The 27825-nt window shown below is 44.3% G+C and overlaps 1 protein-coding gene across 3 annotated transcripts in view; it reads left to right on the top strand.

Annotated features, from left to right (window-relative positions):
- The window catches only part of MYO7B (myosin VIIB), a 280227-nt gene that overhangs the window by 60150 nt on the left and 192252 nt on the right, over positions 1-27825 (top strand). For all 3 annotated transcript variants that reach the window (XM_029615689.1, XM_029615690.1, XM_029615691.1), the window contains 4 exons: positions 7318-7431; positions 17280-17433; positions 20083-20159; positions 25357-25476. In XM_029615689.1, the coding sequence (XP_029471549.1) occupies positions 7318-7431; positions 17280-17433; positions 20083-20159; positions 25357-25476 (465 nt within the window). The remainder of the gene's footprint in view (positions 1-7317; positions 7432-17279; positions 17434-20082; positions 20160-25356; positions 25477-27825) is intronic.

Below are 27825 nucleotides of genomic sequence, written 5' to 3'. Positions count from 1 at the left end.
TGGTCCCTAAACCCCTACACTACTACGTAAACCTCACCTTGAGTTACTAGGTGGGCCTCCCATAGGGATACAAATACCTATCTAGGGAGAAGACATTATGGCTAGGTGTGCTCTCTCTCCCTCTCCCTCTCTCACTCAGTAAACATGGTCCCCCCAGTGGTTGTATGTAGAAAATACCACATTCTGGCACTTATCTCAAAGTGCAAAAAAGTTATTGCAATAAACTCCCTATTACCATAAAACACTATGTGATATTTACTGCATTTTGATAAATCCAGGCCTCAGTCCATTACTCTAGGTTCCATATAAAGAGCGCTCAATTTTAGAGGTGTGAATCGTGTAATCGATCGTCTTAACGATCGATTTTGGCTGGGGGGGGGAGGGAAATCTGATCATCGAGGTTTTTTTTCTTCTAAAAATCGTTAAAAATCGTAAATCGGGGGAGGGCGGGAAAACCGGCACACCAAAAAAACCCTAAAACCCACCCAAACCTTTAAAACAAATCCCCCACCCTCCCGAACCCCCCCAAAATGTTTTAAATTACCTGGAGTCCAGTGGGGGGGTCCCGACGCGATCTCCTCCCACTACCTTTGCCCTCACTATGTCAAATGGGCGACAGCCGCCCATATGACATAGTGAGGGCAAAGGTAGCGCCGGCGCCATTTTGAAGATTGGCAATACGGCCCGCATGCAGGAGGTCGCTCCCGGACTCCCGCTGGACTTTTGGCAAGTCTTGTGGGGGTCAGGAGGCCCCCCCCAAGCTGGCCAAAAGTCCCTGGGGGTCCAGCGGGGGTCCGGGGGCGCTCTCCCGCACGCGTGACGTCGGGAGCCAGGAAACAAAATGGCGCCGGCGCTACCTTTGCCCTGTCACATGATAAGGGCAAAGGGCCACCGGCGCCATTTCTCAATGCAGCGGTGGCCAGAGAGCGGGAGGAGATCGCGTCGGGACCCCCCCACTGGACCCAAGGTAATTTAAAACAATTTGGGGGGGTTCGGGAGGGTGGGGGATTTGTTTTAAAGGTTCGGGTGGGTTTTAGGGTTTTTTTGGTTGCGCCGGTTTTTCCCGCGCCCTATTTAACGATACAATACAAATGCCCCTGACGATAAATTGGGGGCATTTGTATTGTATTGCGTATCTAACGATTTTGGACGATTTTAAAATTATCTAACGATAATTTTAATCGTTCAAAAACGATTCACATCCCTACTCAATTTATTTATAAGTCTCCTGTGTGGAAATGTGTCAAAAGCCTTACTGAAATCCAAGTGCACACCATCTAGTGCTCTCCCTTGATCCAACTCTCTGGTCACCCAATCAAAGAAATTGATCAGATTTATCTGACAAGATTTACCTCTAGTAAAACTATGCTGCCTTGGATCTTTCAATGCATTGAACTCCAGAAACTGCATAATCCTCTGTTTTAGCAGCAATTCCATGAGAGCCTAAAGCATCAGCTTCCTGACCAACAGTAATACTGAATGTCGTAAAATTATTCCATCTTGTGGAAACTGGGGAAGTAGGCATTCCAAGCCTCACTTTGGTGATTACAGCACATTAATCTGTTTCATCCTAAACTGCAGTGCACAGCAGGATTTACGCTGACACTGTCTTTACAATACACATCTGCCTTCTGTCACAAAACATGCTGATTATTATTTGTCAATTCATGAGTACATGTCTGCTTATGAGTCTCATTTACTTTAAGGGGGAATCTAGAGGGATAACACATACACAAGGTTAGTTGTTAGCTTACATATTTAGCTCATTTGCCATAGTCACTTCTCACTGTTCTACCTTCACCTCTGGTACTTGGGTATGCCACCTTAACCATTGAAGGTGTCACAAGAGGGACAATGATATAATTCAGAACTCTGGTTCAGAACTTTGGCTCATTCAGCCAGTCCCAGAATCCTCGCTGACTGATTCATACTGACACTGTTGAAATACAGTGACCTTCTGACCATCTTAGACTCAAGAATGTGGAAGATCTGGGAAACTTGTAGGCTCTGCAAAGCCTATAATTAAAGGCCAGGTGGGCTTCAATGGCAATATTTAACTCATAATACAAGAAAGCTTGGTTCTCATGAAACCAACATACAAGCTTGTGGTTCACAGATGCCTATCTCAACTGCAGGAGCCAGATGAATGAAAATTACCTGAGGTTACAGCTTTAATTAAAGTCCTGGCACCAGTAACAGAATTCAGGCCTACTGTCTATTCAGAACACAGACCTACTACCTGTTTACACAACACAGAAGATCAAAGGAAGATCAGAAGAAACCAACAGCGAGAGCTTCAGGCACTATTCTGTTGAACCCTCACTGGACAAGATCATCTACAGGACAGAAGGAGTATATGGAAAGTGATGGCAAATGAGCTACACCTGAAAAACCTGTCAGGGCAGTTCAGGGATAGGTTGTCATGACTACAGCATGATGTGTCTCTGTAAATGAGTCTTTGGGCAGTCACGTGATTCTAGAAACTTCGGCAATACTGTATGTTTAACTATAAAAGAAGGATCACTTCCTATCAATGAAGTTTCAGTTTTCTTCTGATGATTCCTTCCACATATAAATCCTCCACAGATCTTCTTCTATTTCCTCCTATTTATTCCAATGCTCCAATGCCATTGACTCCTTCCAAAGTATGTGATATATGCAGATCAGTAATCCCTGACAAGGGATCCTCATTTTGCCTAATCAGGGTTCCTCAGAGGGCAATAGCTGTAGCATAATAAAATATCAAATTAACCAACATGTAAAATGACCCCATTTATAGCCACTCAACAAAAACCCATAAATTACAAACTTCTAATGCCTCTCGCTGTTCTCCAATATTGTGAATGTTTAACTCATGTCTAGCATAAGTTTTGTCAGGTTTCCTCTCAATATTCATCTTTGACATAAGACACAAACGTATACTCTCAACAATATTCACCACCTGAAAATGGAAGCACACACCATATACAAACATAACCAAATTTTTAATTTGATTTTACTATGATGTAAATAAAAAAATACTAAACCATGAAATCCATACTGACCAGATATAGCCATAATCCTTCCTGGCATACTACCACTTTCTCCTGAAAATGCCATTGCGTGAACGGTTCTACATAGATACGTACTGATGTTCTTAAATACAACCCTAAATTGGAATGATAATCATTTCAACAAGTTTTAAATCACATGAAAGCTGCCCACTCTATCTTATTATTCAAACCTTCGGGACTCAAGGTGCCCCAATTATAAATAAATCTCTGTTCGTATTGTCTCAATCTATGTGAGATATCACCTCCTTGATTAATTACTTGTTTAATTACAAAAAACTTCCATACTCAGTACGTATGGCACAGATTAAACAGATCATTCTCTCTCTCTCCAACTTTTAGTATCAAAATTCATGAAGGGACTGTGGCATACCAAACTTCCAGTCAATAAACTACCAGTGCCATGGGACCTTAATGTGGTCCTGACTCAATATTTCTTTAATGTGATCCTTGCTCAACAAATTAAACTTCCCTTTAAACCTCTTGAGTTGGTGGATGTGCACTTTCATAATTTTGACATTTCAGTTGTTAACCAGGTAAGAATCCTTCGAGGCATTATGAATACCTCTCTATCATTCCATCCACAAATTAAATCTGCCATTCAAGCTGTTTATTTATTTATTTACAATTCATAAGTTGCTTATAAAGAGCACCCCCTACTAAGTGGGATGCAGTAAAACATCACATACAATAATAAAAATGATAAAATTCACAACAAGACATAACAAACACTGTTAAAACACTGCTTATTTCAGGCTTCAAATTTTGGTTTAGCTTCTAGAGTGTGAGGAGCTGTTTTTGTTACGTCTGAGTTGAGTTAGGTCCGCCCGGCCTAATTTGTTGTTTTGAGAGGAGATTCTTGCAGTGCACCCCTTGCCTGTTAGGATCTGCCTCCAGTTTTGTGGCAAAGAGACTTTTCTCACAGTTTGGGTAATTTTGGATTTACCTGTGGTGAAGCCCTGGTCAAATCTGGTGAGGGACAAGCCCCGGATCCGGAGGCCAAGGGTTTAGAAGATCCTTGTGCCCACCCCCTGCAAGTGAGGGGTTGCTGGTGAGGGGTTGCTGTGGCTCTATTATCTCAGAGGAAGTTTGGACTTTCAAAGGGTTTTTCCCCTTTTTGGTCCACATAGCACCATCAGAAAGAAAGCGCAGTAACACAGAGGAGAAAGGAGGGGATTCCACTAAACTGCCTGGGTCTTGAAGATCATCCTTTCTTCCTCCAATAGAAAAGAACCCACCCCTTGGGACAAGGAGAATAGGGAAAGGAAAACTGATATTAGCTCTGAGATGTAAATAATTTTATGGGCCCAAAACAGATACCAGATTACACCATAGAGGGGGCCCAAATAGCAAATTGAAAAATTGTATTGGTCAGCAGTAAAGCCTCAAACCAATAAAAAAGAAATACTAATCAAAAGAAAGTGTCAGCAAGCCTGTCAGTGTGTCCTGCTGTGGTAGTCAAGGACTACCCAGTCAGTTCAACCATCCACCTCCAAAAAAGGGGAATTTTGTGAGATAATTTTTAAGATTGACTGCAGAGGAGAGCTGGAGGGAAGTACATAAGCATCTTAATCTGAGACACTTCCAGAAGCAGGGGCTACACCAAGGGTGGGTCACTTTTCCCATACTTGGCTAAGCCATCTCTGACCTTTTAAAAGGTCATTCTTCTTTTCCTTCAGTGGTCCGGTCAAGACGCTGCTCTGAGACTTGGAGTCCTGCCTGAACTTTAACAGTCTTCTTGGTGGATCATAACTTACCCCTGAAGAAGCTTTTTTTCAGCGAAACACTGACCATGTTGGGGTTTTTGTTCAAGAATAATCTAGACTGTTTTAATATTGCTTTTATATGTTTTAAAAAATATCTCAGAAAAATTCCCCTTTTTTGGAGGTGGATGATTGAACTGACCTGGTGGTCCTTGCCTACCACAGCAGGACACACCTTGCTGACACCTTCTTTTGATGGATGTATTTTTTGTTTATTGGTTTGAAGCTTTACTACTGACCAATAATTTTTTTTTCAGTTTGCTATTTGGGCCCTCTCTTTTATTCCCTTAGGATATAGCACATCAACTGAAATGGAGTTACAGGTCTTTGTTGTAAAGCATTTGGGGACAGACTTAAGAATCTAAACTTATATACACTAGAGAATTGGTTCTCAAACTTTTTTCCGCCGTGACACACTTGACAGATGATGCTCATGTTAAGGGTACCGGTAGTAACTGCCGCTCCGTGCAGTTTACCACCATGCCTTATATTAAGGATAATAATACTTACAAGCAAAACCAAGCAACTGTCAAACCCATAACAAAATTACTGCAATATTTTTACTTGGTAAGCAGCCTTCCTGATAATTCAGACAATGCTGCTTGGACATTACTATTGGACTTGACCATAGAAGATGTATCACCAATGTCAGCATATCAGTACCCCAGACCATGAAATGTTTCCCTTTTCAACTTGCCATACAAAAAGATATATTCAAATTCTGGTATCTCCTTAGTAACAGCACTTCAAATCCCTCCCCTGCCAGACACTTTGTGAAATAACATGAAAACCTGCACAAAAAGAGACACTTAGAATCTATATAGCAGACCTGCCATTCCATTACAGCACCAACATCCAGAACTCAAACAGCAACAACCCTTCCTATGAAAATACAACACTGCAAATATAGAACACAATACGCTTCCTCTCGGAAAAACAAACCAAACTGGACTGCTAAAGATCCCTACACAGAACCTACATGATAGTCAGCAGAATCCCTCACCTCTGTCACACACAGACTGACCCTTACCTATTACAGAATAAAGGACCGAAAATTAAAAACGGAAATATGCAAATACTGAAAACCTGAGAAGCCAGGCTCTGGGGCCGATGCAATGTTATTCACGGAAAGCGGGCGCTGACTTTTCAGCGCCCGCTTTCTTAATGCACGCATGGCGCCCGCAAGGGGGGGTGCCAGTCAATACGCAAATTAGCGGGTCGCGCTAGCAAGGAGGCGCTAGGGTCAACCTTAGCGCCTCCTTGCTAACGCGACCCCGCGGTTACCGGCGGTCTGCTGGTTATGAACCCCGATGCCGATAAACTCGGCATCGGTTTTCATAACCGGCCAGCATCGGTTTTCATAACCGGCCGGCTGCAGTAATGAAAACCAACGGTCTGCCGGTTATGAACCCCGATGCTGATAAACTCGGCGTCGGTCTTCAAAGCGGCCGGCAGAGATTTTTTTTTCTTTTTTTTTTACTTTTAAAAAAGTACAGAAAAGCAGTTTTTTTCTGCTTTTCTGTACTTTTGCATGTGATGAGCGCTAACTCATTCACTCCGCATCGGACGCGCTTTAAATAGGCATTAATCCCCCTATTGCATTAGGGGGTGGATTAGCGCCTATTTAACCCGTGTCCGACAGCGGGTTAAACAGTGCACTTGGCTGAGCGCACTGTATTGCATCGGCCCCTCTCTGGGGAAACTTTCAAACTGTGTGCAGAAGTATAAAGTCCGCAAAGAGTTTTTACCCATAGAGTTTGCACCAATTTCCAAAGGGAAACTATTCCCTTTTGAAAAATGAGTTGGAAAAGTACGTGCACAGACTTGCACCTACTACTTTGTTTGGATCCTTTTTCTAGACTAAAAAACATAGGTACTCCCCTGCTCTGCACGCTCCTCAAGCAGCAGGCACATGTGACTGTTTTAGGAAGCATAAGTTGCTGTATAAAACTTTTGGTGACACACCTCCCACCTGTGGGGGACACACCAGCGTGTCCCGACGCACTGTCCGAGGATCACTGCCCTAGAGGAGAGGTGAGAGAGAGAGAGGAGATATGATAGAGACATTTAAATACCTCCACGGTTTCCATGCACAGGAGGTGGGCCTCTTTCAATGGAAAGAAGGCGCTAGAATGAGGGCGAAAGGGGGTAGATAGACTCCGGAGTAAAGTTAGGTAATATTTCTTTACAGAAAGGGTAGTGGATGCATGAAACGGCCTCCCACTAGAGGGGGTGGAGACAGAAACAGTATCTGAATGGAGGAAAGCATGGGATAAACTCAGGGGATCTCTGAGGGAGAGTTGGGAATTGTAAAGCTGAATTCGTTGATGTGATGGGCAGACTAGATAGGCTATTAGGTCTTTTTTGCCATCGCGTTTCTGTGTGTGTGTGTGTGTGTGTGTGTGTGTGTGTGTGTGTGTGTGTGTGAGATCCCAATTAGCTCAAGATACGTGCTAACAGTTACATTTCTGTTTCTACTCTTGGTTATGATTTCCTCATTCCAGGCTCCAGAGGAGAGGAACTATCATATCTTTTACTGCATGGTACAAGGAATGGCTCTGGAGCAGAAGAAGTTGTTGAATTTGAGCACAGCTGCAGAGTACACTTATCTCACCAAGGTAACCCGTGCTTTCCACAGCCCAGCAACCTCTGCCAGGAACTGAAAAACAATCACCCTCAGGTTTATGGTCTTCCTCTTCCTCTGCCCATTCTGAGGCGGAGGAAGAGGCTATGTACAGGTGTTCTTGCATGCAAAAGACTGAATCAATCAGTGAACTGACAATTCAGTCTTTTCCACTGAATAAATAAATGCTTGATGTTTGTTCAAATAAAAGCTCTGAATTGGTACCCTGAGACTGTTTTCCCACGCTCTTCTTTAATAAACTCCCAACGCTCCGTTTATTCTTCCGATTTATCCATCTCTGGCAAACCTATCCCCTCTCTCACGAATCTTTCACCCTAACTCGTTCTCTTTCAGTATTCCTTCATTTATCTAGGTTGCCCTTTCTCAATACCTTCTTGCCCCCCCCCCCCCCCCCCCCCCCCCCCCCCCCCCCCCGCGTGTATATCTCTCTCTGTGGCACAACACATGAGCAGTCAAGGCTTTTTCAGTGCTTTTATTTAGGGTGCTTTAAATCTTCAGTATTCACAGAGCATTCATAGTCACAGGACCTTTAACCATTCCTATTCTCAAGGCTTGCCCCCTTCTTACTCTCAGTCCTGTAGGAAGTTGCTGGTTTCTCCTGTAATTCTCGGCCTCTGTCTGCTCCCCTCTGAGACTGCGTTACATCCCGCTCTGGGTGCTGCCCTGTACTTATAAAGCTCTGTCTTAAAGTGGAGCGGGACCAGAGGCTGCTGGGACCGGTCCTTTAAATTGTTCTGGGAGGTTTTTCGGGCAGGCTGCTGCTTCACGCTCTTTTTTAGAAGATCATTCATATTGTCTTTCCCTTTGCCCTTCAGCAGTATTAGATCAGAGCGTGAGACTCAGTCTGATGTAGTTGTTCCCTGGCGGGCCGAGAGCTGCTTCTGCTTTCTTCAAAGTCTGCGCAGTCTGTACAGTCAGAATGTCAGGCCTCTACCATGATAATACAGTGGAGCAGGATGGCACATGTCCCAGGTCTGAGAACAGAGAAAAGGCGATCTGGAAATTCTATTCACCTTTACCCCTTATTCATCCTTTTCTCAATAACTCTTCCGCTTCCCCTCTCTCAATTACCATGCATCCATTTATCTTGTTCTCAAAATCTTTCAAAAAATATCAGTCTCTGTCTCCTCTGCCTTCAATAACTCTGTGTGCACCATTACTCCCTCTCAACAAATCCTTGCTTCCTTCACCTCTTCCTCTTAAAGCTTTACCAGCTGCAGTCTTCAAAATAGCACTTTCCCTGTACGTACCCAGATCAGTCCAGACTCCTGGGTTTTGCCTCCCCTCCAGCAGATGGAGACAGAGAAAGTTTTACTGACACTGCCACTTAACCCGAGGTGCCACCTGCAGTCCCTCTGTATTTCTCTGTCTCTAACAGATAGTGGAGGTGCAAAGCCTGCAGTCTGAGTTGCAAAAAAACCCAAACAAACAAACAACAGCAACAAGAGAGAGAACTGCAGTTTTCAGTGGTGCTGGCCTCCTAGAGGGTTGCTAGGTCCTGGTGCGGCCATCCCCTCTGGTTCTTGAGGTGGACGAGCAGGGGGTCAAGGACCCTTATGTGGCTCGCTCCCTTTTCTTGCTGGACAGGGCTGAAACCCGGGGGACCCAGATCACTTGTCCTAAGGGACCAATGGAGCCTGCAGCCAACTGGGTTCAAAAAAGGTTTGGATAAGTTCTTGGAGGAGAAGTCCATTAATGGCTATTAATCAATTATTCTTAGGGAATAGCCACTGCTATTAATTGCATCAGTAGCATGGGATCTTCTTAGTGTTTGGGTACTTGCCAGGTTTTTGTGGCCTGGTTTTTGGCCTCTGTTGGAAACAGGATGCTGGGCTTGATGGACCCTTGGTCTGACCCAGCATGGCAATTTCTTAATTTCTTATGTTCTTATGCTTGGTTAAAGTTTTTCTGTTTAAAAAAAAAAAAAAAAGAGAGTAGGAGATTTGTCTGTCGGGGCTTGCTGAGAGTCAGCTCGCATCCCGGCCCGGCACTGCTTTCTCCTCATTTGGGCGGTTCCAGTTGTTTATTTCTGACTCTCCGGCGTCTCTTATCTCTCCCTGCCTGGCGCTGTTGTTTGCCTTCCCACCTGACAACAATTTCTATGCTACGTGGGGTGATTTGTTTGGTCTGTGGGAACGCAAGCGCACATCTCTCCTGTGACGGTATTTAAGCCCAATGCCTCCCTGTGGGGAGGGGCCTTTGGGGAGCTTGGTGGGAGTAAAATTGGGCAGATGCTGAAAGCCTGGGAGCTCTTGCTGGTGTGACAGGACCCCAATGATCTCTTCCCGCTGAAAGCAGGAACAGTGGCCATTTTGGCCAAGTTCAGCACTCCTGCACAGACCGCCGGGGGGGGGGGGGGGGCAGAGATCATTCTTCCTCTTTGTCTCTGGAGGTGGGGACCTCCTGGGAGGTCCAGAGGCCAAAGGGGCCTCTTTAGGTAGTGAGGAGGACCCTGGGGGAGAGTCTGACACATCTTCTTCATTCTCCGAATTTGTGCTTTTACTGCACAAGGCCTATAAGGCTAGGAAGCCTGCGTGCAAAAAAACTGTGAAGGAGACTTCGGTGGGCCTGGCAAAGAGGTCCAGGCCTTCCAGGGATGTGGGGGCCACGAGGATGAGACGGCTCCTGAGGGCCTTAGTGCCACCGTCTGCTGCGGATAGTTCTTCTGACACTTCTGACAAGGATGATCACCAGGGACTGGACCCTCAGGATCCGGTTCTGGGGGCAGCTGAGCAGGACCTGGATCAGGCGCTATCAAAAAGCATGGCAGTCGAGGGAGATGATGCGTTTGTTCCACAAGGAGGAGCTGATGATGCGTTTGTTCCACAAGGAGGAGCTGAGTCCCCTCATTCCCACTGTTCTGAAGGAACTGGGCATTGAGATCCCTCGAGAGGGTTCCGAATTGGGAGCAGTGGACATGGTTGGCCTCCTGGGTCCTACAAGATCCTTTCCTTTCCATAAGTCAGTTACTGCTTTACAGTTCTGGGAGTGGGATATTCAAGACACCAGGTTGAAAGTCAGTAGGGCATTGGATAAGTTGTATCCGTTGCCAGAGGAGGTGCTTGACCTTCTCAAGGTCCCGAAAGTGAATGCTTCAGATGACCATTACCGTTTCCGGCTCTACTGCTCTGAAGGACAGAAAGTTGGAAATGCACCTCAAAAAGATTTTTGAGGTGTCTGCCCTTGGTGCTCAGGTGGCTATGTGTAGCAGTTTTATGTTGAGACTGGGTCTGTGCTGGGTGTAGCAGTTAAAAAATGGACAAGTCTTTGTCTGAAGCTGAGTCTCTTCAAACGTAAAGGTTGGAAGCCGTTGTGGCCTATATTATGGATGCATTGTATGATCTTCTCAGAACCTCTTCTAGGACCACGATGTTGGCAGTTTCAGCCGAGTGGCTCCTCTGGCTGAGGAATTGGTCGATCAACGTTTCCTCCAAGTTGCAGTTGGGATCTCTGCCCTTTAAAGGGAAATTGCTCCTTGGTAAAGACCTGAACGAGATGATCAAGTCCCTTGGTGAGAATCTTCATAAGCTACTGGAAGATAAGCCAAAAGGGAAAGGATCCTTTCCTTCTCGCTCCCGCTTTAAGGACAGTCGAAGGTTTCGGGCATCCAGGTCTTCCGGAATTACTCCACGACAGTTGTTGGGCAGACAGCAGTCTGGGAGTCAGTCTTTTTGGGGGTGTTAGTCCAGCCAGGATGGCTCTTCCCGGGGAGGAAGTGGTGTCAAATCTTCTCAATGATGCAAGGCTGGTTCACTTCTCAGTTCCAGTGATAGGAGGCCGGCTGACTTTATTTTAAGAGGAGTGGACCAAGATCACGTCAGACCAGTGGGTCCTAAGTGTGATAAAACAAGATTATGCTTAAGAAATTGCATCATCTGCTATGAGACTGGTTTTTGATATCCCCATGCTCTTATCGGGAAAATAAGCTGGTGGTAAGAGACACTGTCTGTTGCCTGCGCGAGTTGGGAGCCATTGTCCCTGTCCCCCCTGGGCAAACAAAGGACAGGTCGTTATTCCATCTATTTTATTGTTCCCAAGAAGGAGGCAATGTTCCGTCCGATCCTCAATTTAAAGAAGGTGAATGTGGCTCTGAAGGTTCCTCAGTTCAGGATGGAGACCCTACGTTCAGTGATTACGGCAGTACACAGGGGGGTCCCTGGATTTAACCGAAGCATATTTGCACATAGGAATCTGACCCAATCATCAGAGATATCTGCGCTTCATGATTCTGGGGGAACACTTCCAGTTTTGTGCTTTACCCTTTGGCCTTGCGACTGCACCCAGGACTTTTACCAATGGTCATGGTGGCCACAGTTCTTTGGAGAGAGGGAGTCCTGGTCCATCCCTATCTGGATGACTGGCTGATCCGTGCAAAGTCGGAATCCCTTTGTCAGAGAGCAATGGATTTTGTTCTCTGGCACCTGAGATCATTGGGATGGATAGTCAATCTGGCCAAGAGTCATATTGTTCCTTCCCAGAGTTTGGAATTCCTGGGGACACATTTCGACACGATGGCGGGAAAGGTGTTTCTCACCAAGGAATGTATTTCCAAATTACAGGCCCAAATTCACAGATTGTTGGACAAGTGAGTACCCACGGTCTGGGATTACTTACAAGTGCTCAGGTCTATGACTTCTACCTTGGAATTGGTGCCTTGGGCATTTGCTCACATGAGGCCTCTTCAATCGGCCTTACTGTCTTTCTGGGATCCGTTATCGGAGCATTTTCAGCTTCCTCTCCCTCTCCTGGAATTTGCACATTCCAGTCTTTCATGGTGGCTCCTCCTGGACAAGATGAGTTGCAGCATGGTTCTCAATATCCTGATATGGACGATCGTAACCACCAATGCCAGTCTCTCCGGCTGGGGAACGGTATGTCAGAGCCAGTTGATTCAAGGCCGGTGGTCACCGGAAGAAGCCTCCTGGTCCATCTATCGTCTAGAGACAAGAACATAGGAACATAAGAGATTGCCATGCTGGGTCAGACCAAGGGTCCATCAAGCCCAGCATCTTTTTTCTAACAGAAGCCAAACCAGGCCACAAGAATCCTGCTGGCATTTCTACCCTTGGTAAGGGGAAAGCCAGTGAGAGTCTTGTTGGACAATTTGATAACGGCAGCTTACATCAATCGACAAGAGTTGCGCAGTGGCTCAGGAAGAACGAATGTTAGTCGACTGGGCAGAACAGCATCTGGAGCGCTTTGCAGCCTCACATATAGTGGGCTCAGACTATGTGCAAGTAGATTGCCTAAGCCGGCAGCAGCTAGACCCCGGGGAGTGGGAACTGTCAGTAGAGGCAATGCGTTTCATCAGTCACAGGTGGGGCCCACTGTGTGTGGACTTAATGGCGACCCCCAGAAACGCCAAGGCCCCACGTTTCTTCAGTCAGTGAAGAGAAAGAGGAGCAGAAGGAGTGGATGCATTGGTTCTGCCCTGGCCAACGGACATCCTATTGTATGTGTTTCCACCTTGGCCATTGGTAGGCAAGATCTTGCGGTGCATAGAGATTCATTCGGGCAAAGTAATTCTCGTAGGACCAGAGTGGCTGAGGTGTCCATGGTTTGCGGACTTGGTCAACCTAGTGGTGGACAGACCATTGAAGCTCACTCACCTGCCGAATCTTCTGCATCAAGGGCCTGTTTGATCAGCAGATCGGTTTTGTCTAGCGGCTTGGCTTTTGAGAGGCAGCATTTGAAAGACAAAGGTTATTCAGACGCAGTCATCGCTTCCCTCTTACAGTCCAGAAATTCCTCTGCTTCTCTTGCCTATGCGAGATTATGGAGAGTTTTTGAGTCCTGGTGTTCCAGTCAGTGAGTGGATCCTAAGTGGACCTCGGTGAGGCATATTTTGGCCTTTCTCCAGGATGGGTTGGTCAAAGGGTTATCCTTTAATTCTCTCAGGGTTCAGGTGGCAGCGCTAGGATGTCTGCGAGGTAAGGTTCAAGATTTTTTCCTATCAGCTCATCCAGACGTTGTGTGTTTTCTTCGGATAGTGAAACATTTATGCCTTTCACTTCAGTAGGCATGTCCTTCCTGGAACCTGAATGTGGTCTTAAAGAGCATGTGTGTGCCCCCTTTCAATTCCTTGAGGACAGTTCCTTCCTTTCTACCCAAGATGGTGTCATCCTTTCACTTAAATCAATCAGTAGAACTTCCGTCCTTTTCAAGTTTGGATTCTTTGGAGCCGCACACTAGAGATTTACAACGATTAGACATAAAGCGCCCCATTGATGCGGTACCATGAGGTCACCAACAGTTTCTGCATGTCAGATCACCTTTTTGTGCTGTGGAGTGGTGCCAAAAAGGGGCATAAGGCGTCAAAAGCCACCATTGCAAGGTAGTTGAAAGAAGCTATTAGTTTGGCGTATATCTGTCAGGGTCGTCCAGTTCCGGAGGGGCTTCGGGCGCATTCTATTTGTTCTCAGTCAACCTCCTGGGCTGAGTGCCAACTAGTTTCTCCACAAGAGATCTGTAGCTTGGCAGAGTGGTTACTTGGAAGTCATTGCCAGACATTATTGTTTAGATGTCCAGCCTGGGGCTTTGGTAAAAGTGTGCTTTGAGCGGGACTCTCTCAGTCCCACCCTATTTAGGGAAGCTTTGGTACATCCCAGGAGTCTGGACTGATCTGGGTATATACAGGGAAAGGAAAATTAGTTTGTACCTACTCATTTTTCTTCCTGTAGTACCATAGATCAGTCCAGAGTCCCACCCTTTGGAGGACATAGGTAGTTCAGAGAGTCCGCTCGATTTGTCTTTCTCTTTCTGTACTTACCCTGAAGAATGACAGAAGTCTTTTGTTAATCTTACACAGGGGTTTGTGTGGGCGCAGTTTTGTTTTTAAGGTTTTCTTATTCCCCATGCTCATTTGGGGGAGTCTAGTTGGTTGATTACATTTATTTTATTTCGAAATACTTATATACCACGCCCTCTAAGGTTCGGGGCAGTTTACAATAAAACATTCATAGAGTGAATATAACATAAAACATATGAAATTAAAATAAGTTGTAACAAAGTAAAATAAAAATCATAATAAAAATCATCACAAAATAAAATGCATAATAAACAAAATATATTGAAGAGAGGGAGGGAAATAGGGAGAGGAGGCAGGGCAACAGGAGCTAGGGTCAATGGATGAGATGGTAGGGGAGGGAGGGAGAGTGGGAGAGAGGAAAGTACAAAGATTTTAATCTGGAAAGGCACATTTGAAGAGATGGGTTTTTAGTGCCTTTTTGAATTCCTTAGTTTCAGATATGAGATGAATGTGTGTGGGGAGATTGTTCCAGCTGATGGAGTCTGCAATAGAGAAGGATCTTTCCCGAGTGATAACTAGCCTAGTGGATCTGGGGAGAAGGAATTTGTAGTAGCATTTGGCTCTGAGATCTTAAAAATGCGGAAGGGAGTGTATAAATGTAGGGTTGAGGAGACCTGACAATTTTTGTTATGGATTAGGTTGTGAATGATAGCGAGTAATTTATACTGTATGCGCCAGTTAATGGGTAACTAGTGAAAATTATGAAATACAGGGGGTAATGTGATCGGTGAGCTTGGAACCGGAAAGAAGATGGGCAGCTGAGTTTTGAAGAAGTTGCAGTGGGCATAGGGATGGTGTGGGGAGACCAGTGTAGAGAGTGTTGCAGTAGTCCAAGCCAGTGAGAACGAGGGACTGCAGGACAGTACGAAATGCATTATGTTCAAGTAGAGGTTTGATGTGTTTTAATAAACGGATCATATAGAATGAGGTTTTGACAACTGATTGGATATGAGATTGCATGTTAAGTTTAGGATCAAAGTGTACGCCGAGGTTCCGCACTTTGTTGGTGATGTTGATGTTAATATTGTCAAGAGTAATATGTCTCGGGATATGGGGGAATGAGGGATTACCGAGAATTATGATTTCTGTTTTGGATAAATTTAGACTGAGTTTGTGATGAAATATTTATTTATTTATTTATTTATTTATTTATTTATTTATTTTTAACTTTTATATACCGAGTTTTCTATATGGGATACAGATCACTCCGGTTTACAAAAAACTACAACTTTGCTCACAGGCAGTACATAAAACAAGTAAATACATGAATGTAGGTTAGGCACATGGTAAGAAATTGTTCAGTGGAGTGCCAGTTAAGATGTGTAGAAAAGAAAAACTGTACGTCATCCGCATAGATATGGTAGGAGACACCCAGGGTTGATAGAAATTGGCAGAGGGGAGAGAGAGATATATTAAATAGAGCTGCAGAGAGTGCCGATCCTTGAGGAACACCAATATTTAGCAGAAACCATGAAGAAGTGGGATTGTTGATTATGACAGTTTGTGTTCTATTGAGAAGGTATGATTTAAACCACTGTAGGACAGTGCTGGTTAATCCAATGTTTGATAAGCAGGTGAGTAATATGTCATGATTAATTGTGTCGAATGCGGCAGATAGATTAATACTGAGGAACTGCAGGTGGCACCTCAGGTTAAGTGTCAGTGTCAGTAAAACTTTCTCTGTCTCCATCTGCTGGAGGGGAGGCAAAACCCAGGAGTCTGGACTGATCTGTGGTACTACAGGAACGAAAATTAGAAGGTAAGAACCAATTTTCCTTTTCTTTATTTTTGGCATTATTACTTTTTCTTTTGGGGTTATTCTTAAGTCTGCTGTATTCTGTCTTGATATATATAGTTCTTATATTTTTATTTAAATCCATATTCAGCCAATGGTTGGCTAGAAAAGTTAGCCTGATAAAATTATCAAGCTAACTTAGACCTGGATTTTCTAAGTTCGCAGAACTTAGAAAATCCGGCAGTAATGGGAGGCGGGGGGGGCGAAGCGGGGGCGGGCCTGCGAAAGCCAGCAGCAATTGCACCAGCGCGGTGCGATTGCTGCCGGCTTTCGCAAAACAATAGCACCACCGTGAAAGGTGGTGCTATTGGCTGCGTTATTGATGGTGATAAGGCTACTTACCTTTTCGCTGTCAGCAATGTCTTCGCAGCGTCAGCCCTGGTGCCACTTCGACTCCTCCCCTTCCAGTGTGGATGCCGCCCAGAATCCGCCCTGATCTAGGTATTGCACGCGAAAAGGGACTTTTCGCGTGCGATACCTTTGGAAAATGACCCCATTAGCTGGGAATATACCCACTAGCTGGGAATATACCCACTATCAAGTTAGCCAGATAAATCTATTTGGACTGCTCTTAGGCTGAAAATGAGCATTTATCTGGCTAAGTTGAAAGTCAGCTGGCTAAGCCTTTTGTGGGCAGACTGGTGGGATTTTAAATCCTACGGTTTCTCCAGTGGACAAACCTCTTTCAGTATTGACCTTGCATTTCTTTTGCAGGAAAAGCTGTACACTTTGTACTATAATCACATCCCTTTTTTGAAAATCTTCTTCTGTGAGGTCAGCTCTGCAGTTGTTCATACTGTAGCCATGCATTACAAGTATGAGCGTGAGATTGCATGGGGTTTTGATGAGGAACAGTGCAGCAGCTTCCCAAATGTACATATCTTCAGAATTATGGATGCATTTAAGTAGGAAGAACTTTCAAACATTTTAAACTTTTATAATGTTATGTTCTTATTATTTTTGTTGTATTCTAATTGTTTATGTTTTATTGTTAGTTGCTTAGGACCTTTGTGTGTTGGCAGCATATAAATAAATAAACCATAAACCACTAATACTTTCTAAAAAATTAAATGAAAATCAGAATGAAGAAGGTGAAACAATGATTTTGCTTGGCCTAACTGTCTGCTGAATTATGTAAAAAGTATTTCTGCCTCATTAATAGCCGTTATTCTCTGTGATGTGATAGTCAGGTGTATTCTGCATATATGCTCTCTTACAGGGTAACTGTACTTCCTGTGAAGGTCGCAACGATGCCAAGGAGTACGCTCATATCCGCTCAGCTATGAAGATTCTTCAGTTCTCTGATTCCGAGCACTGGGAAATCTGCCGGCTCTTGGCAGCCATTCTGCACTTGGGGAATATAGTATTTAAAAGTATTTGCAAGCACTTTGTGTCCTTATGTCTGACTACCACAATGCATGTGTCTGTCCCTCTGTCTGTTTCTCTATTTTAATGTCATGAATGCATAAGTAGTAATACATGACTTTGACATGTATTAGGGTATTATACCTTCAGCCTGATTCTTTCAGCTAGACATTAAGCAGCCATATTTTAATAACACATACTTAGGGACCTTCATTTTCAGTTTTTTTATTTTATTTTTCCTGGGAATTTCCATGTTATAACAAAGAAAAAATTCAGTGGAAAAGTAACTTTGTTATAACAAAGTGGAAAGTGGAAAAGTCATTTTTATGCTGATTTTTTTCTTGTTATAACATGGAAATTCCCAGGACAAATAAAATAAAGACTGAAAACAAAGGTCCCTACACGTGCTTTATGATAGGTTATTAATCAAGAAATGGGTTTTAAAGCACATCTTAGTTTTATTGTTACTATGAAAATGATCTCTTGGAGGAAAGATTTGAGTATCTTATTGCAATCTCTTTCACAGCTGCAGGGGAAAGTCATAAACTTGGGGGATGGACAAATTGACTGTGGGCAAGTTTGGATCTTCTGGATTTAGATGAAATGTCAGGTCTATTTTGGATCCCTCTGACTCTGTTCTCTGGCCTGGTTCAAACCAAACATCACATTTTTCAAAAACTGCTGTCAGTTAAGCCTTTTAAAATGTTTGCAGGACGTTTAATCCTCGTGTTTCGGCAATAGTCATTATGTCATTGTATCCGCCGTGAAGTTGAGTGGCAGGGCATTGATCCCTCATATTGTACAAGTTCCCAATCTTGCACAAAAGACCAAGAAGATGGCATCCTCAATTCATATCTCATACCTTGCACTTTGATCCCATCCAAGAGGCTGAGAGCAGCACTCCAGTTTATGGGTTCTGATGAGAAACCAGATTAAAGCCACTTGACTGCAGATTAGATCTGAATTCTGATCAAGAATTGGAAGAGATTGTGTTGTTCTGGGTCAATGTTAACCCTCGTCATGGGAGTTAGTGAAGAATTCAATTCTCACCCAGTACAGTTTTCTCATCCTTAAACTAAATCCATTTTCCCTATATTTTTGATGCATTATGCAAAAACACAGCTACCTACGGTATTAAAAAAGTTGAATAGATTTGCTGTAGAAATTATGCCTTTTCTTCAGTTGTACTGCCTTTAGTTCAGAGAAAGGCCAAACACAAGAGAATCCCTGTGAGCAAGTAGCTATGTTTCCTTGATATAGAGAAAAATTGAGATTCTGCAAATCTTGCTACCTACTCAGCTACTAATGATTGAGTGTTTTCTAAGGTCTGGCAGTTACACAGTGGAGTATACGAAAGAAGGAGATAGATTTAAAGTCCTTCAGAAGATCTTTATTATTATAAATACCTGTTGCTCAAATAAAAGCCCGACTCAGGCCAAGTTTCGCCACATGAAATTGGCTGCTTCAGGGGCTGTATTATTAATAAAGCTGTCATACAAATTGGTGCAGGTTGTATTGTTTGCCAACATCTAATGGTATCCCAGTCTGATCATGTTAATCTTGTAGGTCACATCTTTTTTATCAAGGTATCTGTAGATCCAATCTGGTCACATTAATCTTGTAAGTAACGTCTTTTTTTTATAGGGTATCTGTTGATCTTTGAAAAGCACTAGTTACAGAAACAGAGCTCCAGACATCGATGTTAAGTCGAGTACAATCCGAGCTCTGTTTCTGTAACTAGTGCTTTTCAAAGATCAACAGATACCCTATAAAAAAGACATTACTTACAAGATTAATGTGATCAGATTGGATCTACAGATACCTTGATAAAAAAGATGTGACCTACAAGATTAACATGATCAGACTGGGATACCATTAGATGTTGGCAAACAATACAACCTGCACCAATTTGTATGACAGCTTTATTAATAATACAGCCCCTGAAGCAGCCAGTTTCACGTGGTGAAACTCGGCCTGAGTTGGGCTTTTATTTGAGCAACCAGTATTTATAATAATAAAGATCTTCTGAAGGACTTTAGATCTATCTCTTTCTTTTGTTTACCTCACGGCTTTGATAGATCAACTTCCTTGTTGTTTTCTAGTTACACAGTGGAGAAATTCTGGTATTAAGAGGGTCATACAATTGACATCGATATGAGTAAATGGCATGTTTAGGAGAATGACTATCCATCTGTAAGTAATGACTGTCCATCACCCTACACTATGGGAGGTTAGCAGTGACTGAGGGAGGCTTCTCCGTGGTGAGAAGGTTAATGATGGTCCAGCTTCTGTGTTGTGTGATGTTTCTCAAACCATTGCTTAGGCAGACTTTTTCCTTATTGTAGATTGCTCATAGTCCCACTGGTTTTATTAAACAAATTGGTTAGGTTAAGCACAATGATCTTATCAAGGATGATGAACAGACATGGGCGATAGCTGTAATGGCTCATTGAGTCTGTGCTGCTAAAGTATTTCACCAAAAGACAGAGGTTGCTTATCACAGTAGCATATAGAGAACAGTGAGGAATATATGGGTCTTGTCATTATTTTGAAGGGTTGATATATTTAGGGGTAAACTTTTTCTGATACTGATGCTTTTAATATTCATTTTATATTGTATTTGCCCTTACTTAACTGAGGTCATTGCTGTCTTCTAGGTGCTATGCATGATAACCTGGATTGCTGTGATGTGTTGCACTCTTCCCACTTTTCCACTGCAGCCAACCTACTAGAGGTACTCCAATTCCCGACTGTAAAACCCACAATTGTGTAAAATGTGGAAAGTTCCAGCATTGAGAGGTCTCATGGGGGTGTGATTGTTTTCTGAGTGATAGACAGGGTCCATCCATTACAGGGTGGGTCTGTGTCCAGATTCTATAAAGGTGACTCCATGATTCACAAGAAGTTTGCCATTCTGGAGGAGTGGTAAAAATGTTGCAAGGGTGCTGGCCTGCTCTCTGGAGAGAGGTTGCTTCAACTTCTCACCTTTGTCCAAAGAGAAGGCAACTTGGCTTTTCACGGAGACAGAATGGGCTTGTTTTCCATATTGTCTTATATTTGTGGGCATGGGAGAATTTCTATTTTACTGTTTATAGATAGAAAAGAAAGATCAACCCTCTGCAGATCTTTTCAGTCCCAGGATCTGCTAGAAATCCACAGCTCTGAACTGCATGCTATTCTTTGAGGAAGAGACGTTGGTAGAGTGCAACTCAAAGAGAGGAGAATGGCGCCATTGCTGAGGGAGTGCAGCACTCCACAGTTACTTGAAGAAAATCTGTCATTTTAATTGTCTGTTGCAGATTCTCTTTGTCAAAGATTAGACATATGGAATACGTTTATGAAGGCATTGTCACAGTGATTGACACTATTTTCCATTGCTCAGGCTTTGGTGGAAATAAATTGGTTTAAATCATTTCTGACAGGGACTTGATAGGATGAATCAAGTAAGACTCAATACCTTTCTTCCTTCCTGATAATGTTTACTTTCTGGGGTATCCTAAGTCTCTGCTCTGGCAGTGGTCTTCTTCGATGTTTATCTACAACCTGTTGGGAAAGTAATTGTTGCTTGTCATATCCAACACTGTATCTGTGCTGATGATATTGAACTGTTTTTGCCTTGGTTTGATGCTGCTTTCCCATCCTTGACAGCCTGTTTGGGAGCTGTCAACAGACTGATATCTGCAAATGGTTCATTCTTGAATTTAAAGAAGAATGAACGTCTGTAGGTTTAAATTCAACCCCTTCAATGCAGGCTTTCCTTTCAGTACCCTCTGTTAAGATTGTGCGTCTTGCTGAGACTCGTTCTAGAACTTTCTTAGGGATGGGACCTATCTTGTAGAATGACCTTCCTTTTGCATTGCAAACTGACGAGAGAGCTATTTAACTTTTTGTAAGAAAGTTAAGGTATATATTTTTCATTAGCATTTCTAGCAGATTAAATTTATAATGAGGATCTCTTTTTATATGTCTAATTATGTTGTTTCTATGTTATCAATTGTAATTCTCTGAGGGTAGAAATTAGGATAAGTGGAATAAAAATGTCATAAATTAGATAAAAGAATGAATAAATAAGAAACTGTACAGAGATCACAAGATGAACAATAGCTGGCTTGCCTGCCCTGTTTATTTTCTAACTAACAGGTCGATACAGTAAGGCCGCTGTAGAAACAGTGCGGCAGTGTCAGGCGCACCCTTCCTCCCCGCACGCACAGTTCTCTTCACTAAGTCCCCGATACTCTCTTCTAATTGCATGCAAATGCATGCCGCGGCTGTGAAGCGATAGGGAAGGGTTATGCCCGCGCAACCCATTTTACTGTATAGGCGCTGAGTACAGCGCCTATACAGTAACCTGGGTGCGCTGGTACCTGTCATTTCAAATGTCATTTCAAATGACATTTGAAATGACAGGTACCAGGAAGTGTAAAAAACAAAAAAACAAAAATATAAAAACCTGAATATTATAAAAAAAAAAATAAAAATTTTTAAATACCTGTCACTTTCCGAATCGTGCGGTCATCCAGGCAGCGGCGGGAGCCGGAGGGCCGCGTGGGTCCAGGCGGCCGGTGGCGGGAGCCGGGTGTTCGATCGAGGCCGCGGGCGGATGGGTGCGTTTAATCGAGGCCGCGGGGGCGATCCTCCCCTCCTCTCCGTGCGATTCTCCCCCCCCTCCTCTCCGTGCGATCCTCCCCCCCCCCTCCTCTCCGTGCGATTCTCCTTTCCCTGCGATTCTCCCCTCCGTCCCTTCTCCCCTCTCCTCTCCGTGCGATTTCAACACTGAAGGCAGTCACGGCATGTGACTGCCTTCAGCGCTGAAATCGCACGGCCATTCATCCAGGCAGAGGGAGCCTCTGCCTGGATGAATGCACGGCAGTGAAGGAATGGCCGTGCGATTTCAGCGCTCAAGGCAGTCACGTGCCGTGACTGCCTTGAGCGCTGAAATCGCACGGCCATTCATCCAGGCAGAGGGAGCCTCTGCCTGGTTGAATGCACGGCCCCCGCCGGAATGGATGCCCGTGCGATTTCGGTAGTCACGTGACTTGCTACAGTCACATGCCTTGCTACAGTCACTGCCTTGAGCGCTGAAATCTCACGGCCATTCCTTCACTGCCGTGCATTCATCCAGGCAGAGGGAGCCCGAGGCCGTTTTTGCCGCTGGCTCCCTCTGCCCGGATCCCGCCGCCCGTCTGAGACTATCGCGCGTCCACCCACCCCCGCCGCTGCCGCCGCTTGGAACAGGCGCCCACCCGCCCGCGGCCTAGATTTTACACGCGACCACTCGCTCCCCGGCTCCCGCCACCACCGCCTGGACCCACGCGGCCCTCCGACAGGTATTTAAAAATTTTTATTTTTTTTTCTGACAGGTTTTTATGTGTCCCACAGCATTACATTTTCTCGATCATCTCTGTATCGGTTTTTTTTTTATTGTGTTTTATTGTGTTTCAGTATTTTAAGTGGTCGATGGGTTTGCTACAAGACTCACAGTCCTAACTCCTACTAGGGGGAGGCGGTAAACTAACACGTTAAGGCCGCGGCAAAACAGCGGGTTACTAAGGAGATAATATCAGCGCCCGTTACAGTATCGGAGGGGAATAGCTAATTCCTTCATTATACAGCTTTTTCGTTCATTTACATGCTGGGTGCAGAAAGGGTTTTGTGTCTATTTTAGGAAGCGCTAAGGACTCGTGAAACTGGAGACTGTATCGCTGGATGGCCTTACTCGTCTGTATTGTGCGCTCCCAGCACGTTACAGACGGGAAAACTTCAACCGCACGTTACTGTATCGACCTGTTTATACCTAAAATATCTACGTTAGACAGCTGACATTTGTTTATAGCGAGTGCTGTAAATCAGAATTTCTTAAATACGACTACCAATGGATTTTCTTTTGCAGCCACTATGGATGAAGTAGTCTGTTAAAGTTAATTGAGAATTTTAGGAAAAATTAACAATGCAAGCAAGAGCTCTGAAACAACCCAAAAATGTTTTGAGATAAAGTCCTGCTGTAAACAGTATACCTGATTCCATTATAAAATAACTTGAGAAACATCATTTTCAATAATAAATTGGCACCTTACTTCCAGAACTGTAGCTGGAGAACATGACGCCCCATGGCCCACTCTCATGTTGGGGCAGGCTGGGCTGCTATTGACTCAGACAGCGTAAGGTCAAATAATGCAGGAAGGACGAGGAGTACTGGGATGCTATTGGCGGGAACATCTGGGGAAAGGGTCAAGGGGAGTGCTGGGTCACTTTGGCTCGGCGTGCACCATTTTGAACTTTGGCACAAGTGGGGTAGAAGTGATTAGGTATCATTCCTGATCTTTGGATCGCAAGCTGCCATTGGGTGAGGGGGGAGACTTTTTTTTAGAAGTCATGAGGGTCAGGGTTTGTGCCAGGGGCAATGATAACAGTTGCAGGTGGGAGTAATGGGATTATGCCAAGGCAAATGGGCTTGGAAGCGGGATCTTTTCTTTAAAGTGACATGTGGTACTGGGTAGTAATTGGATCTTGGGGCTAGATACCATTTTAAAGATTGTGGGGGGCCCAAGAGCATTGGCAGGCACCTTTTAAGGTGTTGTTAACTTTAACTGGCTTAATGTGGATCATGAGGTTTATTGTGATCCACATTAAGCAATTTTAATATTAATGAGCTGCATTGCACAGATTTGCATACAATGTAGCTCATTAATATTTTTCTTGCATTGTACCAGATTATTAATGCAATATCTGTGACACTCATGAGTGTTACCAATAGCAAGTGTTAATGCAGTTTTAATGCACATTACTGCAAACTGTGGCTTAGTAAATAGGCCTCATAATATGGCAGAGGCTTAGGCATTGTTATCACCTACATTCAGGCACCTATCATCAGGTTGGAAATTGTGTAAAAAATGCATAATCTCGTCATTACTAAATTTTGTAACATTACTATATGAAAAGGATTCTTACTAGTTGTATCTTCCTTAGTTTCTGTAACAAAGATGAATAAATGGATAGCATATTTTGGTGAAGGAGTTAGTGATTTTGACTATATATTGCCTTTTGCATCTAAATCCTTGCTATTTCTGACCCCCTTCACTAAAAAAACAAACTGAACTGTGGTTTGGCTAGGTGTTTAGTCATACGAAGTTCCATAATTGCAGATCCACTGAGCAGCTAAATTACCCAAATAATTTTATCCCTGGTAATGTACCTGGATATTCAGCAGTACTTACCCAGGCCAAAGTGCTATTGAATATACCCAGATAAAGTTATCCAATCACTTCAGGACAATAATTTGTCTGACCAGAGTTATCTGGGCCTACTTTAACCAGCTAGCGCTGAATGTTAGCAGTGGACAGCTAAAGTTTACCTGTGCCCAGTTTATCACCTCCAGTGTTGCCTCATCTTATGCAGGTACGTTTTGCATGGGCAGGGTTATAATTTAATCCCTGAAAATGTATCCATCTAGCTCACAAAGTTAGCCAGACAAATAAATCTTTGGAATATGGATCTCATGGCTGCACAGCAGAGGCAATCAGCTGAAATGCTGTCATATATTTATATTCTGTTTTAAATGTGGCTTATTTAAACCCCTCCTCCTCAATCAACATTACAGTAAAATGTGTTCATTGCTACAGTGGCTGTCGTGCCAGCAGTATTTCTGCTGCAGTCTTCACCTCATCTCAGTCCTTCTGTCTCATCACATCGAGGGGTCTCCGACTTGGCTATGTTTTTTCAGGAACAGGTTAATCTTGTCCTGGTTTTACAATGTTGAACATTATAGTTTTATTTTCTTGAGAAAAGTAGGACTACAGGTCCTTGCATGCAGTGGGATAAAACCAGGTCTGGACCAGGCTCTTCTGGAAAAATAATGGAACCCGTTTGGTGACCATAAACACATCTCATGTACATATACTAAGATCCTCATTTTTTTTTTTCCTCGTTGACAGGTGGATTCTGCAGAGTTCCAGACCAGCCTGATAAACCATTCCATCGTCATCCGTGGGGAGAGCATGTCTGTGCCCCTGAGCACTGCCCAGGCCTCTGACGGGCGAGATGCCTTTGTGAAGGTAGAGGAGCCCCCCTCCCTCTCAGTCTTTCGCACTCTTATTTTTTTTCTCACCTTTTTTGCATTTCCTCTCCTCTCATTCTCTTTCTTGGTTTTTTTTTTTTGTTTATTTTTTCTTTCTTTCTCTCAAGTGGTCTCTCTTTTCCTCTCTTAGGTACTTAAGGGGAATGTCTCATACATTTTTACCAAATTCGTTTCTTCATATGTTTTGGCAATGCCCTGTGATTAATAAATGTTTGATTTTATGTTACGCGTTTCATTAGATTACCAAACTGGCTTTTATTTGGCATCTCTTGCAGACTGTAATAAAAACAGAAATATTAATGAAAATGTGGCTACCTTGTAATTATCCTTGCTCAATATATGATACTAAGACATTGGAAAATAGATAATGTAAATCTTTTGCCAGTACCCTGCTGACCTGGGGTATAGATGACCTGATCCAGGAACTGAACCAGGGACCACCTCATCCTCATGCACTCTGCCACTGAACCACCAAGCTGGTCTGAAGCCTGTTCTATATCCTTCTGTAAACAAATACTAAGGCAAAAAGATCTATTGATACAAAATAAAATGTTTTGCCTCAAAAGGTCTACAAACACTCAAGAGTGAAAATGAATGGTAAATGCACAACTGGTTGTTGCACCCGTCGGTCGCAGGCGACTGCGACCTTTGCTGTTCATTCCTTCTTCTGTTCAGCTCCGAGTCTGGGAAGGATGGCGGCCTGCGCTTCCATAAGCCGACCCTCATGGCGGGCCCGGGATGGCGTGGACGCTCCCAGCAGCCATCTTACATCTGGGGTTACCTAAGGCACGCCCGTGCGCGCCTGCCCCCTTCTTAAACGCATCATGGCGGGAACCTCGGGGGCGTCCCCACCACATGACGTCATCCGCTCACAATACTTAAACCCAGCTGACTGCTAGCAATACAAATTAGGAAGGATTCCTGTCCTGCTGGTTCCGCCATTCTGGGACTTCACCTTGCTGTCCTGACCTAGGTACCCGCTCCTCAGGGGCCTTGTCGCACTCAGGGCTATCTGGTCCTCGGAGAGCCATTGCTGCCTTCCTTTATCCTTTCTGTGAGTTCCTGCACCATCCTCAGACAACGCCAGCTGTTCTGGGTTTTCCTCAGTGCCTGATCATCTATCTTCTACAGCCCAGTCGGTGTGAGTATGATATCTGCTCCTATACCTTTGTGGCATGGATCCTCGGGTTACCCCACTTGCGGGCCACTACCGGATCCATCCTGTCTTGTGCAACTATACCAGCGACTTCCAGCCTACCCCACGCTGCGGACCACTACCGCACTTATCAGCACAAGCTACGCCTAGATAAGGTATTTATTGGACTATTCCGCGCTGCGGATCTCTACAGACGGACCAGCCTGCAGGGCTTACTCTACGAACCTATCCTGCTGATCTGCTCCTCAGATCACTGTTGGCTGTATAGTAAAGTTTATTCTCCTCTGTTGTCCATCACTGCTGAGACCTCGCCTGTTGTAGTGAGTGCCCACAGGGCTCCTCCCTGTGGGTGGAGTCTTCTCTACCACAACCCAGGGGTCCACGAAAGTTCAAGTCACACAGAACATAACACTGGTTTCTTTTGTTAGATAAGTTTAGAAGGGAGGTTGTAGCCCATCTGCATACTTCTCCCAGCTGCCTTGGTGGTCGACTCCGGAAGTCACCACAACCCTCCTCTGGCCTGAGCTGCTCTCACCCCGTGCTCCCTGAGCAGCCGGCAGGGTACTGGGGAGGTTGCAGGCCTCTCTTTATTTTCTATGGCTCCACTACATTTTCTCTTCCTGATGCTAATCCTCCCCAATCTTATTCCCTGCTGCAAACCACTACTAACATCAAGTCCACCTTCCCCATTCCCTCCATTCTTTACCTAGCCTGCCATTCTGTCATTTGCACCGTCCGCTGCTCTTGAGCTTTAAAGTTTTCCCTCCTCTCATCCAGCCACCTCCACTCTCCCTGACAGCATCTCATCCTCTTCACTATTGTCACATCACTACCTCTCTTCTACATATTCTCCTGCTCCTTCTCGTACTCTCAGCTGGGGATATCAATCTGAAACCTGGCCTTCCAAGGCAACTTTCACCCCATCTGTGCATTTCAGACCATTACCCCTCCAGTCATCACTATTGCCCTTCTCCCTCCCTCTTCTCTTCTTTTCTCTTGCTCCCTGTGGAATGCCCACTCTATTTCCAAGAAGCTTCCCTATATTCATGACCTCCTTATTTCTCATACTCTTCTCCTTGCCTTGGCTGAGACCTGGCTTTCCCGTGAGGACTCTGCTTCAGTCGCTGCTCTCTGTCATGGAAGTTATCTTTTCTCTCATACACCTTGCAC

The sequence above is a fragment of the Rhinatrema bivittatum genome, chromosome 9 (assembly GCF_901001135.1).
Source record: "Rhinatrema bivittatum chromosome 9, aRhiBiv1.1, whole genome shotgun sequence".
In the NCBI taxonomy this organism is placed as follows: domain Eukaryota; kingdom Metazoa; phylum Chordata; class Amphibia; order Gymnophiona; family Rhinatrematidae; genus Rhinatrema; species Rhinatrema bivittatum.
This window is presented reverse-complemented; position numbering and strand designations above follow the sequence as displayed.